The sequence below is a fragment of the Panthera uncia genome, chromosome B4 (assembly GCF_023721935.1).
Source record: "Panthera uncia isolate 11264 chromosome B4, Puncia_PCG_1.0, whole genome shotgun sequence".
Taxonomy (NCBI): domain Eukaryota; kingdom Metazoa; phylum Chordata; class Mammalia; order Carnivora; family Felidae; genus Panthera; species Panthera uncia.
The window spans coordinates 93,644,686-93,664,531 of record NC_064809.1 but is presented as its reverse complement, the minus strand read 5'-3'; the positions used below and the strand labels follow the sequence as shown (position 1 = coordinate 93,664,531).

General features: G+C 33.2%; 1 protein-coding gene across 4 annotated transcripts in view; it reads left to right on the top strand.

Moving 5' to 3' along the window:
• Positions 1–19,846, top strand: part of ZFC3H1 (zinc finger C3H1-type containing) — a 76,806-nt gene that overhangs the window by 19,932 nt on the left and 37,028 nt on the right. For 3 of the 4 annotated variants that reach the window (XR_007456731.1, XR_007456732.1, XM_049625969.1), the window contains exons 5-22: positions 111–334; positions 1,539–1,662; positions 4,411–4,508; positions 5,829–6,038; positions 6,209–6,373; positions 6,886–7,023; positions 7,868–7,989; positions 8,567–8,716; positions 11,414–11,588; positions 11,846–11,977; positions 12,340–12,882; positions 12,968–13,077; positions 14,124–14,255; positions 14,360–14,481; positions 15,449–15,550; positions 15,826–15,945; positions 17,103–17,286; positions 18,867–19,053. Coding sequence is in view for 2 of the 4 variants with exons in the window: in XM_049625969.1 (XP_049481926.1) it covers positions 111–334; positions 1,539–1,662; positions 4,411–4,508; positions 5,829–6,038; positions 6,209–6,373; positions 6,886–7,023; positions 7,868–7,989; positions 8,567–8,716; positions 11,414–11,588; positions 11,846–11,977; positions 12,340–12,882; positions 12,968–13,077; positions 14,124–14,255; positions 14,360–14,481; positions 15,449–15,550; positions 15,826–15,945; positions 17,103–17,286; positions 18,867–19,053 (3,038 nt within the window). In the remaining 2 variants the exon portion in view is untranslated. The remainder of the gene's footprint in view (positions 1–110; positions 335–1,538; positions 1,663–4,410; positions 4,509–5,828; positions 6,039–6,208; positions 6,374–6,885; positions 7,024–7,867; positions 7,990–8,566; positions 8,717–11,413; positions 11,589–11,845; positions 11,978–12,339; positions 12,883–12,967; positions 13,078–14,123; positions 14,256–14,359; positions 14,482–15,448; positions 15,551–15,825; positions 15,946–17,102; positions 17,287–18,866; positions 19,054–19,846) is intronic. The other variant, XM_049625970.1, reaches the window with a different exon arrangement.

The following is a 19,846-nucleotide window of genomic DNA, read 5'->3' as shown; positions in this document are numbered from 1 at the left end:
GTATATTTGACTTAACAATAATGAAAATAAATTATAAAGCTCTTGTTTTCTTTTATGTAGGAAATTCTAACTCTAGTAGGTACTGATGTTTCTGTATTTTCTATTTAAAGCTAAACAGGCATTAAGGAAGCAGCAAACAAAGGCTTGGAAGAAACTACAACAACAAAAAGAACAGGAAAGACAGAAAGAAGAGGATCAGCGGAAACAAGCTGAAGAAGAAGAGAGAAGGAAAAGAGAAGAAGAAATCAGAAAAATTCGAGATCTCTCAAATCAGGAAGAGCAGTACAATCGATTCATGAAATTGGTTGGTGGAAAGAGGAGATCAAGAAGTAAGGTAAAGAGTGCTAAAATATAAAATCAAAATGTTATTCAAATCTAAGTGTCTTTGTTGTCTTTTATCATAAAGTCAGTCAATTAAGAAAAAGCATAGATCTCTTGTATTTGATAGAATTTGATAAAACATTTTTGGGGAGATGAGAAGGTTGGTTATAATCGAGAATGAGTCTTATATAGTTACAGATAATAGAAATAGAAGAAATGAAAGACTAAAATATGGTTAGCAAAGTCTGCTTTTGGCTTTTTCATCCTTCTCTATTTAGAAGAAAGTGAGATTACTAAATTGTAGTATAGACCTATCCAAAAAAAAAAAAAAAAATGGCCATACCTTAAGTTATAAGGGCAGAATTTCATTAGTTGTTTTTTTGGTTTTTGTTTTTTAACATTTGTTTAGTATTGTAGAATTAGAAGTGTGTCATGACCAGTTGGTATGGAATGTTTTAAAGAAAGTTAAATCATCCTGGTCTGACTGCTTGTGGCTACTTTAGTTATTAAGCGTTTAGTTTAAGCATTAAGAATTTATTATGTAAAGTCATTAATAATTAAGTCATTGGTGTTTCTGGATGGTGTTAGGCAGTAAATTGGAGTTTTAATATCAGTCTCTAGTGGTATAAGTGACATATTAGAATTTTGAGATTTGAGACTAGTGAATGGACTGTTGAAGAGAGGGATGTTAAAAAGTAAAAGCACTTTGTAGGGAGTCAGGAATTAGGTTTGCTTAAGCAAGGAATTTATCAATATACTTTGAACTTCTAAAAAGTACTTTGATAGAATCTCTTTTAGAGAAAAGTGTTGCACTTTTACATGACTCTTTTTATCCATCAGGATTGGTTTTGTTAGATTTTGGTTTGTTAAGAACTGTCTCTGAAACGTGTAAGAAATAAAAAAAGAAAACTACACATAAACATGTCAACTAAGAATTTCTAGTTTTCAGCTATCATTAATGTATCCATAACTAAGATGTTACTGGATTTTTTGGAAATACTCCAAAATATAGTCTCAATGACCTAAAACTTGAGTTTATTCATCTGGTTTCTTAGAGAGGCCATAAGTATTCAAGAACTCGAACATCTTAATTTTACAGATGAATATGATTTTTGATAGTGTTCCCTAGAAATAACTGTCAATTGTTTCGTAGTTTCTAGTGTAAGAATAGACTGAGACAGAAAATGCTTTGAAACTAAAAAAAATCTTGTTATTAGTCTTCAGATCCTGACCTAAGACGATCCTTAGATAAGCAACCTACTGATAGTGGAGGAGGCATTTATCAATATGATAACTATGAAGAAGTTGCTATGGATACAGATAGTGAAACCAATTCTCCAGGTATGAACCAAAACTTAAAACATTATCATATTCACAAATTGTCATAAATAGAAAATGATCATAAAGCTACCCAAACCTTGGAAGAAGTGTGTCATGAAAAGTGACATTTGCTGGTGAATTGTGTAACTGTAGACATTTAATGGTCCTCAAATATGTAATATGAACCTTTATTTCTAGGTGTTTGTTTCTAGATAGGATTTAAATAAAAAGGCAGTATTTAAACTCCTATTAACTGTTGGATCTAAAAAGTGAAGATAGTTGGAAAGATGAGAACACTGTTTTTAAATAAAACACAATAAACTTTTGATCTCTAAAGTTACCTTTATGTTAAAGATACTTTCTAGTTTAGTAAAAAAAAAAAATCTTGTTTTGAGGCTTCCTTTCTCTTTCCAGCGATGTTACTTCTAAGGAATTTGCAGATGGAAAGTAGTACTAGTAGCATCTCAAGAGAGGCTGCTTAGAACTGATGAGGGCAGTACCTCAGTTTGATCGCATACATTAGGATGTGACTATTCTTGAGAGCTAGAGACTTGCTTAGGTGATAGTCAAGGGTGATTTTGTGAGAGGCCTATTTTCTTACTAATTAAAACACATAAGACTGGGGTGCCTGTGTGTCAGTTAGGTGTCTGACTCTTTATTACTGCTCAGGTCATGATTTCACAGTTCGTGAATTCTAGCCCCTCATTGGGCTCTGTGTTGACAGCATGGAGCCTCCCTGGGATTTTCTCACACTCTCTCTCTGCCCCTCCCCAGCTTGTGCTTATGTGCTCTGACTCTCTCAAAAATAAATAAACATTAAGTTTATTTAAGTTAGATTTATTTATTTATTTATTTATTTATTTATTTATTTATTTATTTATATTAAGTAACCACACGTAAGACTAAGGCAGATAACTGAATGCAGTTGGCATTCTAGGAGCTGGAATACTTACTTGAACGATCGTATGATCAATGTATTTCTTCCTGTGGTCATGTTGTCAGAGCAAATCAAAACTAGAATCATGCTGGGTGTGTCTAGACAGAGACAAAGAAAAACATATGATTGACTAATGTTTACCCAAAGTGCTCATTTTAGGTTGTTTTAAGGCTGATGTTTGATAAGTTCACATCATACATTTATTTTGAGAGTGAGAGAGCCCAAGCGCAAGCAGGGGAGGGGCAGAGAGAGAGAGAGAGAGGGAGAGAGAATCCCAAGCAGCAGAGCCTAACTCGGGGCTCGATCTCACTACTGTGAGATCATGACCTAAGCCAAAATCAAGAGTTGGAAGCTTAATTGAGCCACCCACGCACCCCTGTTTTTATTTCAACGTTTAACTCTTTGGTCAGTATTAAGTTTTCTTATTCGTAGATTCTTTGAGATAATTCATTGCATTCCCAATATTGGTAATATTATTAATACTTTCTATTTCTATAAAATAACTTTATGAACTATGCTTTCAAAAGAATTTTGTAAAATGGGGCACCTGGCTGGCTCAGTCAGTGGAGCATGCAACTCTTGTCATTGGGGTTGTGAGTTCAAGCCCCGTGTTGGGTGTAGGGCCCACTTTAAATAAATAGATAAACTTTAAAAAATTAATAGAGAATGCAGTCTTTACTCAACTTTATCAAATTTTAACTTTTTGCTATATTCAGTACAGGTACTGATATTTAAGAAGTATAATGTTCTAAAGGCCAATGTATATTCAAATGCTGTCATTATATGGTACAAGTTAACCATATAAATCATGTGGGTAATAGCCATATTGATTTGTGAGACAGCTGGATAAGAAGAAGCATTAGTTTTTCCCTGAAGTTTGTCTATAGTTACTGGGTAGCAAGAGTCGTCTTTGAATCTGCCATATTTCACCTAGTCTTAAGAAACTACTGAAGTTGAAATGCATAATTATTTTTATCTGCTACCATGGAAGAAAAAATGCTAACAATTTAAGAGATGCATTGATTTTATTTCAGAATTATTAAAATGTGACTTAGTGTACATTTAATTGATTAAATATAAGTAGTTCTTTTCATTTCTAGTCCTATTTGCTTTCTTTCTTTTTTTTTTTTTTATGTTTATTTATTTTTGAGACAGAGAGAGAGCATGAATGGGGGAGGGACAGAGAGAGAGGGAGACACAGAATCTGAAACAGGCTCCAGGCTTTGAGCTGTCAGCACAGAGCCGGACGCGGGGCTCGAACTCACGGACCGTGAGATCATGACCTGAGCTGAAGTCGGAAGCTCAACCGACTGAGCCACCCAGGCGCCCCGCTATTTGCTTTCTGTACAGCTTAATAGTTCATTTCTTTGCTCCACATGAAGAATGAAATTACATCACTGGTTTTGTTTTGTTTTATTGGTTAGGGCACTTTAGCAGATTCAAGGGAATTTTTTGTTTTACTATTCCTTTAAAAAATATGTTTGTAAAAAAAAAAGTATGTAAAAAAAAAGAGCCTTTCCTGCTCTATTCCTTCCTTGTTACCATCATTAGGTGAAAAGTGGAACAAACTAGAGAGGTTTTTGGATTTTTTTGTTTTTTTCAAACTAGAGAGTTTTAAGGCACTAATTGTCAGCTTAAGTTGGAAGGCTGATGTTATGATAAAGGATAATTTTAAATAGGTGGAAAGGATTCATGGAGGTTAAAGAATTTGTTAGAGATTAATTTGCACTCTACTTTGATGTATTTTTATTTCTTCAAACATATCATAATCTTAATTTATTCCTGTTGAAGAATATTTGTCTGTAAATTCTTAATGAAAAAATTTTTTACAGCCCCTTCACCGGTGCAACCACCATTCTTCTCTGAATGTTCACTGGGGTATTTTTCTCCAGCACCATCTATTTCTTTGCCTCCACCACCTCAGGTTTCTGTAAGTGAGAACTGATGTGATTTCTAAGAGAATTATTTTGTTGTTTTGTGTCTTTTCTAATTTGTTCTGAAAAACTGGCAGGTAATTAAAAGCAGTTAATGTTTGAAGAGAGCTTCAATTAGAATTGTTTACCAAAATGAATAGCTATGAAACCTATAGAATAAATAGTTATTTATGTATTGGCGGGGTTGTCCAGAAGGTAGATTTTTTTTCATAGCTATTTTTTAATCTCATGTGTACTTTTGTTCAGTACTTACCGTGTTTCCTTTTTCCTTCTCGGCTAGTAGCTACTCCAAAACTTTATTCCAAAGAAGAATGAGATTATCTCCTGTTTTGTATTATCTTTTTTGGCAGTTGGGATTTAGATGCATGAAGGATACTTCTAGAAATAAATTCTTTCCTTTTTCTTTTGGTGAATTATGGTTATTTTTTATTTGAAATTTCAGCAAAAAAAGATCATTTTATGTAGAAGTTAATTTCTTTTTCCCCATCTTCCTTTTAAAAGAACTGCCAGTCCCCCAATTATAAAAAAAAAGGGAAAAAAGGAAGTGAGGGAATCATTAAGTAAAAGTTCTGAAGTTCTCAGTGAGTTAGTGGGAACATTACCATTTCACAGTTGCTAGGTGGACATCTGGTGTCCTAGCTTAAGGTGAGGGGAATATTAGAGCACAGAGTGAAGGAAAAGGTTTTTTTTCCCCTTTGAAATGTTTTCTTTTGGGAAATGGAGAATGGATGAGCTAAGTGCCAAGGGAAATACTAGAAGGTCTTTGAAACAAAACTTTCCAAACTCAAGGATTTGTATACAATTAGTTTTCTTTATAATTTCTAAGAAGCCATTTCACAAGGAATTAAGAGATTGTTCTTGACAGTTCTTGAGATACTCTGGACTATTCTCGGAATCTCTTTGGTGCCTAATTTTGTTTTTTACTTAAATATCACCTTTGTTTTCAGTAATTCCACTTGTTTTCAGGTAGTCATCTAAAGGGAAAGACCCTGTAAAATTTGATTTCTGTCTTTTAGAATGCTAAATGAAAATAAGAAAGATAATGGAAGAGTTTGTATAATTGCCCTGAAGTTCATAAATTAAATGTTTCAAATATCGTTGATTTTTTTATTGTAAAAATTATACTTTTTTCATGGTTGAATATTGAATTTGAGTTAGTTTTAAGATTTACAGGATGCTTAGTTCACTTCTGTTTACAATTGAAGTAATAATCTAAAGTTTACTTTTTTAAATTTAATGTAGCTCCATAGATAAACATTTTGAATTGGTAGTATTTGCATTGTAATTATTATTTCTTCTCTTCTAAAAATAACCAGTCTATGCCACCTTTGAGCCAGCCTTATGTGGAAGGCTTATGTGTTTCTCTTGAACCTCTACCTCCTCTACCACCTTTACCACCTCTTCCACCTGAAGATCCAGAACAGCCTCCAAAACCACCTTTTGCAGATGAGGAAGAGGAGGAAGAAATGCTGCTTCGAGAAGAGCTACTTAAATCTCTTGCAAATAAAAGAGCTTTTAAGCCAGAGGTAATTTAGGTGCCTGAACCTCTAGGTGGTGCTCTTGAGCTTAGTTTTAGGTAGTTCTGCTTTTCTGTTTGGGATTCATTGGGCTTTTCAGTAAAGTAGCACTAGTCTAAAAAATGACAGAAGTGTCTTTTTATTTAAAAATGTTTCATATTTCTCTTTTCCTTATTTAGGAAACATCTAGTAATAGTGACCCACCTTCACCTCCAGTACTGAACAATTCACAGCCTGTGCCAAGAAGCAATCTATCAATAGTCAGTATTAATACAGTATCTCAGCCTAGGATTCAGAATCCAAAGTTTCATAGAGGACCTCGTCTTCCACGAACTGTGATTTCGGTAAAAACAAGCAGAATATTTAATCCTACTGCTACATAGCTTGTGAGAAATTTTTATGAAATTTTACTGTCTTATTCCCTGCCTCCCAGTTTATTTATATGTGTCAAAAAAGTTTGTCATTAATTGTGTAATTTGTAAATTGTATAATTTGTCATTAATTATTTTTTTGTTTGGTTGTAAAAGAATTAATTTAGGTGGCATTATGGTTCTTTATAGAAAGTTGGAGAATATAAAACTTAATGAGAAGGGTGGTCACAGTAAGTGTCTAGAAAGACTGACAATATAGAATATTTTATTTTGTGGGCAAATAACCAGTATTGGTGAAGTGGAACAAAGTTAGGCAACATAAACATAAAAAACTATAAACTATCTACTTGGATTCATTATTTTTAGGAATTGAAATTAAAAGAGGTGAAGTGACTTGTCCAAGGTTACCTATCTAATTGTGGTAGGGCCCAGAAAAGAATAGATAACTTCTGTCATCAAGAGTAACAGATATATTGTCTTTGCAGCTTCCAAAGCATAAATCAGTGGTTGTAACACTGAATGATTCAGATGACAGTGAATCTGATGGAGAGGCTTCCAAGGCAACAAATAGTGTTTTTGGTGGATTGGAGTCCATGATTAAGGAAGCAAGACGAACTGCTGAAGTAAGTGCAATAATGAAAGATGAAAAGATGATTTATTGATCACTGTTAAAGTTTTTTTCCCTGAAAATTAGACCTTAGAGGTGTAAGTTTTTAATATATTGAGTTGTGGGGATATTTTAAGTACTGTGTTATTTAGGACTTTATGTAATGAAGCATGTATAAATTTAATTAGACTTAACTATTAAAGTCCACTTTATTTTTATTCAAATTGGCTAGTACCTTTTTCAAAATAGTTAAATTGAGTAGATAATTGTCCTCTGTACCAAGGAAATGTATTGCTTTGGAATTGTATCATATTACCAGAAAATAGTTTTTATGATCTCAGTACAACTTAAAAAAAATTTTTTTTTAGTGTTTATTTATTTGAAAGAGAGACAGAGAGAGACAGAGCATGAGTGGGGGAGGAGCAGAAAGAGAGGGAGACATAGGATCCAAAGCCGGCTTCTGGCTCTGAGCTGTCAGCCCAGAGCACAATGTGGGGCTTGAACTTCCGAACCACGAGATCATGACCTGAGCTGAAGTCAGACACTTAACTAACTGACTGTGCCACCCAGGTGCCCCAGTACAACTTTTACCCCTATTCTTACTGTGCATATGTTGGTTACATATGATTTAGTTCAATTATTTTAAAACTGTAGGTCTTAGTGGATTGTACAGTTAAGTTGTGGTTAACAGGCTGTGTTGTTTTAAGAAAAGAAATATAAAGTAATGATGAAGATACTCTGTTATTTCTAAATAGCTAAATAAATGTGCACTGGGTTGCAATATAAATATAAAACTTAGCTAAAGCTTAGCATGGGATTATTGAAAGCTGTTGATCTGGTTGACTTCAACTGTTTTCTAGCAAGCTTCAAAACCGAAAGTACCTCCAAAATCTGAAAAAGAAAATGATCCCTTGAGAACACCTGAAGCTTTGCCTGAAGAAAAGAAGATTGAATATAGATTGTTAAAGGAAGAGATTGCCAAGTAAGTAGCATTTTATGTAATTAGCTTTAAAGATACGTGCTCTTTTCTTTATATACCGTATTCGTATTAGGCAATGAGTGATGCTGATTTTTATCCAAGCTGCAGAGTATCCAAGCTGCAGAGTTAATATCTTTATAATTCACAGGAGGGGGAGCCAGATGATCGATCACTTATAGGCTTGAATACAGTGGTGCACTGAGATAAAAACAGCTTAGAAAAGGATTAAAGCTGCTATAAAGGAGAACTACACTTTTTTATACTTTAAATATATAATTTTATTTGTCAATTATACCTTAGTAAAGTTGAAAAAATAGTAGAATCAGTAGTAGATTCCTGTTGTAGTTTTAGTAATTGATGGGAGGATGTTACATTAGTCTCAGGTGTATAACATTGTGATTTGACATTTCTCTACCTAGGCTATTGTATATTGTCAACTTTGAATGCCAGCTTGGTTATTATTAGTCAATATGATTAATATTTTTACTTTATTTTATGAAATAGAACACATCTTTATCAAAGATAAGTAATTTTAGTTTATTTTTTGGTGTAATTCGTCTACTTCTATTGATTATTTTAGTCGAGAGAAGCAGCGTTTAATTAAATCAGATCATCTGAAGACAAGTTCATCATCCCCAGCAAACTCTGATGTAGAAATTGATGGGATTGGCAGAATAGCAATGGTTACTAAGCAGGTTACAGATGCAGAAGCGAAACTTAAAAAACATAGGTGAGCCTCTTTATCTGATTAAGTACTGGCATATATTTAAATGTTCCTATATTTGAATGATATATTTTTACAGTTAATGTTAATAATAACTATATTGTATAATTACAGATTCTTTTATACTTGGCAAAACCATAGAAAGCTATCATTTTGTTGAATAATACATTTACATAAAGTAATAGTATTAATGTTTAAATAAAAATATCAAGATTTCAGAGGAGATTTTTTTCCTGTTAGATATATACATGGCTTATTCATTGCTAAAAACATTTGTGAAACTCCTTGTTTTGGAATTTTCCTTAAAACTTTGACATCTTTTTGAAATAACTTCATTAGAACCATATTGTTGAAGATGGGCTCAGTTGGAAATAATCATTACCAAGTCTGTTCAGTAAGACACATAGTCAAATATGGTGTTACTATAAATGTGTGTGAATATTAAGTTACAATCCTAAACTTACGTGTTTTGTGAAATTACTATGTTCGAGTAGTGTTGCAAAATTTTGAAAATGTGTAACTTCATAAGATGGACATGAGTCATAGAATTCATTTTAATTCATTAGCATATTTGGGGAAGTTATTTTATTGAGGTATAATTGACATATAATATTATATTAGTTTCAGGTGTATATCATGAAATGATCACCACATTAAGTTAACATCTGTCCCCATATATAGTTGCAGATTTTTGTAATAGTCTTTGATGAGGACCATTAGCGTGTATTTGATAGAAGTATTATGGCTATATATCTTTTTTGCTCCATATACCTTGAAATCATTAGTTGATGAAGAGCAAAATGGCTTTAGTTAACATCAACACTTGTGAGTTTTGTTCTGCTAGTCCTCCTGTAGGTTTACACATGTCAGGGGAGGTTCTGTGCAAAGATGGTTAGACTCCCCCTATTCTGTTTTTAATAACTGACTGACTAACCGATTCTTAAACTTCAAAGATTAATAGTAAAAAATGATTACAGGGATGGATTAATTCTTAATGTTAAAAATCATTAACGGTGTATAAATAATGGTTTTTGAAACAAGCTTCAGAAGTTAATCCACTCATAGTTAATTAGTGAAGGGGAAAAGGTAGAATTTACAACCACCTTGGTACTCTTTATTTTTTTAAATCATAAAAAAGAATGTAATTTGGAGTGTTTTGACAAGGCACCACACACAAATCCCTCAAGGAGAGGTATTAAGGCGATAGGGACTATGTAAATTTTTATAAGTAAACAAAAGTATGTTCTGTTCCTTATTTCTTTTATTATTTATTTTAAAGTTTATTTCGTGAGAGAGAGAGAGAGTGTGCGCATACATGAGAGCACACATGGGGAAGGGGCAGGGAGAGAGAATCCCAAGCAGGCTCCATGCTGTCAGGCTGTCAGCGCAGAACCAGATGCGGGGCTCAATGTCAGGACCATGAGCTCACGACCTAAGCTGAAACCAAGAGTTGACGCTTAACTGACTGAGCCACCCAGCTGCCCCTGTTCTTTATTTTTGAATAAGACATTGGAGATTAAGTATTTTGAATATTTGTCTTTGTGCTAACTACCATATTTTAATTACAATTAAAATATGCCATTATTTTGTTCACTAAGAAAGAAAACCTGCTGCTAGCCAAACTATGATATATAATAATGTTAAGACACACCCTGATATTAGAGATATGAAAAGTATTCTCCATAAATGAAATGCTGCGGTGACTGTAAATCTCCAAAATTATCAATGAGAAATGGTATTGTGTATGTTTTAAAAAAGATTAAAATAAATTTCATTTAGATTCTATTTGTTAACTTCGATAAAAAGTGAAAAGGTTTTAATATTTATTTATTTAAAGTTTATTAGAGAGCAGGGGAGGGACAGAGAGGGAGAGAGAATCTCTAGTAGGCTTCACACTGTCAGCATGGAGTCCGATGTGGGGCTTGATCCCATGAACCATGAGATCATCACCGAGCTGAAATCAAGAGTTGGATGCTTAGCCAACTGAGCTACCTAGGTGCCCCAGAAAGTGAAAAGGTTTTAAAAAATTCTTTTATTTCTACTCCCCATTCTATCACATAGTCTCTGACTCTGTGATTCATTTTAGATGACAATTGTTGTGACTGTTGAAATATATCTCCTGGGCAAGGTCTTTCATTTTTTTAATTTTATGGTCTACCATAATATTCAGTAGTTGAGAAAATTAAAATCTGTATTTATTTGTTTGTTTATTAATTTGTTTTGTTTTTATTCACAGTTCCAATCTTTATATCTGTATATTGTTTAAAAATTTAGACTTCCTGTCCCCTTGCTTGCCTAGCTTTAAATAAAATAGATAAGAGATTTGTAAGTGTGCTTGATTATATTTATTAGATGTTTATTTGTGTATCTATTAAGAGCATTATAAATGAAGCCAAACATAGCAATTTTCTGTCTTAAGTTCTCATTTTTCAGGAATCCTATAGGGTCAGATTCAGTCACATCTACTAGTAATAGTTTTTCAGCTGTAATTCACCTTAGTCAAACTTAGTGATATTGACCTGTAGTTGCTTTCATTAAATGTAATCGTGTTTATTTGAATATGTGTGTGAATATGAAAACATTAATCCTTTTAAATTTTCATCTGTATTGATATATTTTTTAAAATGAGCTACTGCTTTGGAAATTTTTTATTCTGATGGTATTCATCCACTAGTTGAGAAAAAAATTTTATTTTCCAATTAGGATTCTCTTGATGAAAGATGAGTCTGTTTTAAAGAATCTAGTACAACAAGAAGCTAAGAAGAAAGAATCTGTTCGAAATGCTGAAACAAAGATTACAAAACTTACAGAACAGCTTCAGGCAACAGAGAAAATTCTCAGTGTCAACAGAATGTTTTTGAAGAAGCTTCAGGAACAAGTAATGTTCTTTTTTTAAATGAAGATATTGTAGTCTCACATTCCTACTCATTTTTATGGGCTAAGTTTTTTTTATAAAACAAAACCATAAACCAAAGCCATCAAAATGTGTAACCGATATATTATCTTCCATTGAGACATAATTTTGGAATATTTTTATTTTCAGTTGAATATTCTAAAACTGCTGTGTTTAAGGAGGAAGGTATGTCCTCTCTTAAGATTTACATTTACATTTTCAGAATTATCCTATATTTTCAGATTCACAAAGTTCAACAACGTGTTACAATTAAGAAAGCTTTGACTCTAAAGTACGGAGAGGAGCTTGCTCGGGCAAAGGCAGTGGCTAGTAAAGAAATAGGAAAACGTAAACTGGAACAAGATCGCCTTGGAGTAAGTTTGTAGGAATATTTTATTTTTGGAAAGGAGAAAGTTTTATGATACTTTTAAGGGTAAGAGATATATAAAATAACACGTTTTTTCCTGCATATTCTGAAAGATTAAAGCTTTGTTTTTAAATGACATCCATATTTTTGGAAACTTAATTTTTTAGTTGTTTTATTTCATCTTTTTGTTTTATTTTTCATAGATTATTGATTAACTGGCATAACTGTTGGGGACTTCTATAAAACTGTTTTATTCTCATCAGTGATTTAGTTTTATATTGTTGGCATTGTATTGTAGGGATAACACCAACCAAAAATTGTTTATGAAATCATAGTGATGTAAAATATGTATACTATGTTTCCCCCCAGCCAAACAAAATGATGAGACTGGACAATTCTCCAATATCAAGTCCAAGAAAGCATTCAGCAGAACTAATTGCTATGGAAAAAAGACGATTACAAAAACTAGAATATGAGTATGCCCTGAAAATTCAGAAACTAAAAGAAGCCCGGGCCCTTAAAGCAAAGGAACAACAAAATATTGCTCCAGTTGTGGAGGAGGAACCTGAATTTTCTTTACCCCAGCCATCACTTCATGATCTGACTCAAGATAAATTAAGTCTGGACACTGAGGAAAATGATGTTGATGATGAGATTTTGTCTGGTTCAAACAGAGAACGAAGAAGATCGTTCTTAGAGTCTAATTCTTTTACTAAACCTAACCTTAAGCACACTGATACACCTAACAAAGAATGCATAAACAAACCTGCTAAGAATACGGTAGAAAAACCAGAACTTTTTCTAGGGTTAAAAATTGGTGAATTGCAAAAATTATATTCAAAAGCTGACAGCTTAAAACAACTGATTTTAAAAACCACCACAGGCATTGCAGAAAAGGCCTTGCATGGTCAGGTAACTGAACATTTCATATTCCGTATAAAATCTGGGATTCACCCTAGGCTTATTTACTTTATGTAATTACTGTTTTCTTTTGTAGGAGATTTCTGTGGATGTGGATTTTGTGACAGCACAGAGTAAAACAACAGAAGTGAAGCCATGTCCTTTTAGACCCTATCATAGTCCTCTTCTAGTTTTTAAGTCGTACAGGTATAAAAGAAAGATTCAGTAAACTTGAATTTCAGGACTGTTCCTTGATCTTAATGATAGTATAACCTTGGATGTTTAACAGTAATGAAAAAATAATTGCGTTTTGGTGACTGAAAAATGAACTTGTCCTTTTAGGGAAAATAAAATTGTCTTGTTGTCAGATGTGAACCATATTAGGAAGTAAAGTTTAGCTCATAGTGGGTTTATTCTTACCAAATCCTTATTTCTGGCTATTGGGGAATTGTGGAGAATTCTGGATTACTGTCTATTAGGGATTTTAGGAAAAATAACTGGAATCGAATGAGAATTAAAAAAAATGTTTTAATGTTTATTTTGGGAGAGAGAGCATGAATGAGCGAGCAGGAGAGGGGCAGAGCGGGAGAAGAGAATCCCAAGCAGGTTACCTGTGTCAGCACACAGCCCAACGCAAGGCTCTATCTCATGAACTATGAGATCATGACCTGAGCTGAAATCAAGAACCTGACGCTTAACTAAGTCTCCCAGGCGCCACAAGAATTTTTTAATTTTAAAAAGAATTTTATCATTACTCTAAGGAATGCATTGGCTAGTGTTTATAAAATTGATTTAGACATTCTTAGGTGATTAGCTTTGTGGATGTCTTTTTTAAAGCCTTCTGGACTTTGTGAGACTAAATGGGTAGGATTTAATTATAAAATCGTAAAGCACCTATTGGGTAGTACAGACACTAGTTATAACCCTGGTTATTTTGTTGGCTGCACAAGAAATGCCAATTGTACAAGAAATGCCCATATTATATACTGTTTTATTATATGATAAGACACTAGGTTTAAATACAAGGATTTTTGTTGTTGTTTTCTATTTCAGATCTTTTGTGTTTTAGGTATAAAAGTAGTTGTCTCTGTCAGTTGATACTCTGGTTTTTTCGAGTTCATTTTGGTATTAAGTTACTAGATAAATAGTAAGCTCAAAGCATAGAAATTTTAATGGAGAAAAATAAAAATTTCTTAATTTTATAGGGATTGTTTGTGGAGTATAATGTGCCTGTCTACCTTTCTCCTCCTTAGATTTAGTCCATACTATCGAACCAAGGAAAAACTTCCCTTGAGCTCAGTATCATACAGTAATATGATTGAACCCGATCAGTGTTTCTGCCGTTTTGATTTAACAGGAACATGTAATGATGATGATTGTCAGTGGTGAGTAGTTTTTATTTGTGAATATTTTATAATTTAAAAGGGTCTTGGTTATTTAGTTTTGATATGTACATAATTCTCTTTTCTGTGTTGTTATTTTATTTTAGGCAGCATACACAAGACTATACGCTTAGCCGAAAACAGCTATTCCAGGACATTCTGTCATATAATCTGTCTTTGATTGGTTGTTCAGAGACAAGCACTGATGAAGAAATTGCTGCTGCAGCAGGTACTTAAAGACCTCTTGTTGTGAAAACTTGAATTTAGGCAATTAAAAATTGTATGTTTACTTATTGGCATCTTTAAGTAGTTGTAATAATTCAGTACATTCATCTGTGGCATTTTATCCAGATTTGCTTTTATATAGTAGTCACTAGCCACATGTTGCTATTCAAATATAAGTTAATTAAAATTTCTTCCTTAGTTGCACTAGCCACATTTCAAGTACTTCATAGTTGCTTTTGATCTCAGCCGTAAGTGCTTACCAATAGGATAGTGTAGATACAAGACATTTCCATTGTTGTGGAAAGTTCTTTGGGAAGAACTCATCTAAATAAATAGTTCAGTTTATTTAGAAGAATATATTAACATACTCGTTTAGCAGTTTTATTAATGATTTTAAAAGACTCCTATTTTTATTATTCTAAAAAATAGAGAAGGGATGGAAATTAAGATGAATGTGGTTTCATATTTTACAAAGAAATAAAAAGGACTTTATACACTCTGATACTATAGAAAGTGTAGATTACTGTCACACATTGTGAGTAAATACTGTTAAGATTTTCTCCAGATTTATTGCCAAATTTTAAACCTTAAAGTACAAGTTTTCTGGAAATAAAGGAATTGGTGTTTATTAAATTTAGTATTAATCACAACCCAGAGTGATTGTAAAGTCACTGAATCTGTGTGATCATTCTCAATTTGGCACTTTAATTTTTACTTACTTGTTTAGTTTGTTTCAGGAAATACTTTTTTTTCTTTTTAAGTCCAAATTGGGTGCATGATGTGGTAGGATTTGCCATAGTAATTAAGGTAGTGGAGTCCTTGCCCTCTGGGAGGCATATATGTTTTTGACTAATAACGTATACTTTCTTTTAATTTTTAAATTACTCTTCACTTTATACTCTTTAATTAGCCTTGTCTCTGTAATCCATGGTTTTATGCTTTTTATGAAGACAGCATTCTTCTAATTTCAGAAAAATACGTTGAAAAACTTTTTGGAGTAAATAAAGATCGAATGTCCATGGACCAGATGGCTGTGCTCCTTGTTAGCAATATCAATGAAAGTAAAGGCCATAGTGAGTATCTCTCTCTCTGTCTCACACACACATACCCACAAAAGGACCTTAGAGTTTCTGTATGATAGCAAATTTTTTGGCATTATGTTCTGAAAAAATACACATATATTTATATATATATATAAAACATGCTTATAGAGTAGAATAAATGTTTCTTCCTATAGGGCAGAAAATATATATATGTGTGTGTCATTTCTGACTAACAGAATAAATTTAGCTTTTTTTGAGTATTGTGTGGATAGCCTTAAAAACTGTAAGAAATCTGTCTACTTTAGCACCTCCATTTACAACCTACAAAGATAAAAGAAAATGGAAGCCAAAATTTTGGAGAAAACCTATTTCAGAGAATAGCTTCAGTAGTGATGAGGAACAGTCTACAGGACCAATTAAGTATGGTAAGAAGTAATTTAAGATCCTGAATCATTAAATTGTGGTGTTCATCTTTGTCTAACGCTTTACTAATTTTTTGGTGTAGCTACAAGCTTATTAGTTTTTTGTTTTTTGTTTTTTTCTATTTTTTTAAAACAGTGATACCATTTGGCCTTTAATGCATGTAGTTCTTCATTGTGTAGGATTGCCCCTTGTATTCATGACCCCTGCCCAGTAAATACAGGGATCACTCTTTAGTAAATGTGATGGTTTCAACATACTTGAGCAAGGGAGAGGCGAGCAGTGCTGCTCCCACTTGAGAACTACTGCCTGGGTGTCCTTGAGGGTAAGGGTAGTATTTTTTTTGTGTTTGAGTCTGCTTGTTGACATGCAGTAGGCTTCCAGAACGAATAAACGAACAAACAAGGTAAATATGAATGAGTAGTGTATTGTCAAGTATATCTTATGTTATCTTAACTCTGCTTTATTTACTAATTTTTTTAAAGTTTGTAATTTGGGGCGCCTGGGTGGCTCAGTCAGTTGAGCATCTGACCTCAGCTCAGGTCATGATCTCACAGTTTGTGGGTTCGAGCCCCGCATCAGGCTCTGTGCTGACAGCTTGCTCAGAGCCTGCAGCCTGCTTCAGATTCTGTGTCTCCTTCTCCTCTCTCTGCCCCTCCTATGTTCATGTTCTGTCTCTCTCTTTCTCTCAAAAATAAAGTCAAAAAAATAAATAAAAATAAAGTTTGCATAATTTGTTTACTATATGTGGATTAGCAGATATCTAATGGATATATGCTTTCATGTGCTTATTTATGTTAATACTTTTTTCTAAATGTAGTGGGATAATTTTATCTTCATAAATTATAACTTTTTTTTTCTTTTCTAATTTAGTAAATGTGAATTATCAGGTGATGCCACTTATCCTTCAAGTAGGGAGACCATACTTCTGGTTTGTCCAGCAGAATCCTAGTTTATACCTGTTACTCTGATATAGTTTTTAATAACATCCCTTTCACTTTTAGAAGGGTCCTAGTATATGACCATTCTATCTTAAAGCTATGAGCTACTGCATATATTTCGAATATTTAGATTTTTAGATTATTTTAAAGTTGAGGCCAATTGTTTTCTCTTCGTCTGTGGATAAAAGAAAGTGTGAAGCTAATGATACTTTTCTTTCCAGCCTTCCAGCCAGAGAACCGAATAAATGTTCCAGCTTTGGATACAGTTGTCACTCCAGATGATGTCAGATACTTTACAAATGAGACTGATGACATTGCTAATTTAGAAGCAAGTGTGCTTGAAAATCCATCTCATGTACAGCTTTGGCTCAAGCTTGCATACAAGTATTTGAATCAGAATGAGGGGTAGGTCCACTTCTGATCTTTGTGTCAACTGTTGCACATTTATATTTTTATGTTTGAAGTGTATTTTATCTGTGGTAATCACGTTTACATCATGGAATCAATGAGGTCTTTGTTTTTTGACAAAACCAGAAGCACTGTATTGTTTAAAAGCTGTTAGAAAAAGTTTAAGGTTAGATCTTGAGTTGTTTGTGTGGCTCAGTGTGTGGGTAATAAATTAGCCACAGTTTTTAACTCCAGTAGGCTCTTATTTCAAAGCAGGATTAGTTAAAACAGTATATTCTGAGTGGTGCAAGGATTATTGTTTTGGTTTTTTTTTTTTTTTTTAAAGTTAGGCACATAGTGATAGTCTCTTAAAATTATGGTAAAATCACAATGGAACAAATTAAGTTTTATGTTAGTTTTTAATTTAGGGGTTTAAAGCTTGTCTAGGAACATCTAAATTCTGATGAATTGGCTTTTTTTCTGTGGGTGGTGTTACATGTATTCAAATAAGGTAAATAGTAATTTTTCTCATAAACCTGTTGCATTTTCTAACTCCAACTTTTTGATACTATTAACAGGAGTAATCTTTTATTATCAGGAATAGTCTTTTATTACTATACTTGAAAATTTATAATTCAGTTTTTGAAAGCTATTTTGAATGTCAGAAAACTTGGTATAAAAGCTTTGTTAGTAAGGCAGCACTGCGGGATGCTAATGTATCACACATACCTGAATATGGTGCTTGTTTAACTTACCTTGTGTGTCATTTCCATGTTACTGAGGTAAGTTACGGTGTTTTCTTTTCTGACTCATTTACTGAGTGAAGGCCAAAAGAACTGTACATTATTTTATGAATAGGATCATGAGACAGTTATCTTCTTGAAGAGATAGCAAGCCCTTGACCGTTGAAAAGAACTGTTACATTGAAAGCTTTGATATTTTGTGTTGGCAGTAGTTGGCCTTGAGGGGGAATTGTTTAACTTTTCCCATTCCCAGACCAGAGTAACTCATAAAAGGTATTGCTAAATATAGACATAAAGTACATTTGAAGTTGATAATCTAAGGGTTTTATAACAGTGGGTTTTTTGTTTGTTTGTTTGGTTTTTGGTTTTTTTTTTGGTAAATGCTCATTGAACATCCACTTAAAAAGGAATTGTTAGGTCTGTGGGAAATCAGGACCTTTTTTTTTTGACTGATGTGATTTAAAATCCTAATCTACCTCCCTTTGTCATAGGTCTTTCTAGCTTCTTGGTAGGTTCCAATAGAAAATGGAACTTTAGGGGCACCTGGGTGGCTCCGTTGGTTAAGCATCCGACTTCAGGTCAAGTCATGATCTCATAGTTTGTGGGTTTGAGCCCCGTATTGGGCTCTGTGCTGACAGTGTGGAGTTTGGAGCCTGCTTCGGATTCTGTGTCTTTCTTTCTCTCTGCCCCTCCCCTGCTCGTGCTGTCTCACTCTCTCTCAAAAATAAATAGACATTAAAAAAATTTTTTTTTTTTTAATGAAACTTTAAAGTTGACTCATTAGATCAGCCTGATTTAAGAGTATCTTGAAGTATTTTTTAAAAAAGATGTTCCTGGTTTTTTTCTTTTATGTAGGCTATGTTCAGAGTCCTTGGATTCTGCTTTAAATGTTCTGGCTCGAGCTTTGGAAAACAACAAAGACAATCCAGAAATTTGGTGCCATTACCTCAGATTGTTCTCAAAAAGAGGAACCAAGGAAGAAGTGCAGGAAATGTGTGAAACAGCTGTTGAATATGCTCCTGACTATCAAAGTTTTTGGACTGTGAGTAGAATAGATAGCATAGTGTATGTGTATGTGTTATTATAATTCTTTGGATCATCTTAAATATTGATGCATAGCTTAATAAAGTCATATGGTTTATCTGCAGGTAGATATAATGACTTTTCAGTGTCCTGTAACTTCAAAACCACTCATGGGTCAGGACTAAATTTAAAATAAGAAGAAAATATGTAGTGAAGGGGTAAATTTTCTTGTTAACCTTATTGGTAAGGAAAAAACATAAACGGTTTAAAACATTTTACACTTACCTATTCATTGGCAGTTTTGGTTTGGGCAACGTGAATTTTTTTGTAAAGCACCTGAAAAAATATTTTTTTAATTTACTGTGTTCATGTAACATTTTTATGAATGTCAGAAAACATTTTGGTCTTTTTATTATCTATCCTCATTACTTAAGGAAATAATCTTAATCTGTAAATTCATACTAATACTGAACTTTACCATGATACAGAGATTTGGTGAAAAAATGAGTCCTTTATTCTCTGAGACAATGGGATGTTTCCTACCCATGCTTAAACTTAAAATTATAATTAATCCACTTGTAGAATGAATATTTATTAATATCTGAACTTTGATCAGCTGAACTCAGCAACCATAAGTTTTAGCTAAACTTTTAGATAAATGTATTAACTGTCAGATCTGTCATTTATTTGCTAACTGAAATTCAGAACAGAGAGATTTGGATAACATGCTATCCCTTAATGAATGAACTTGCCATTCTCTCTCCTAACTCAGGTACCAAATAGGTTTGGACAGTGAAAGATGCTTGATTTTT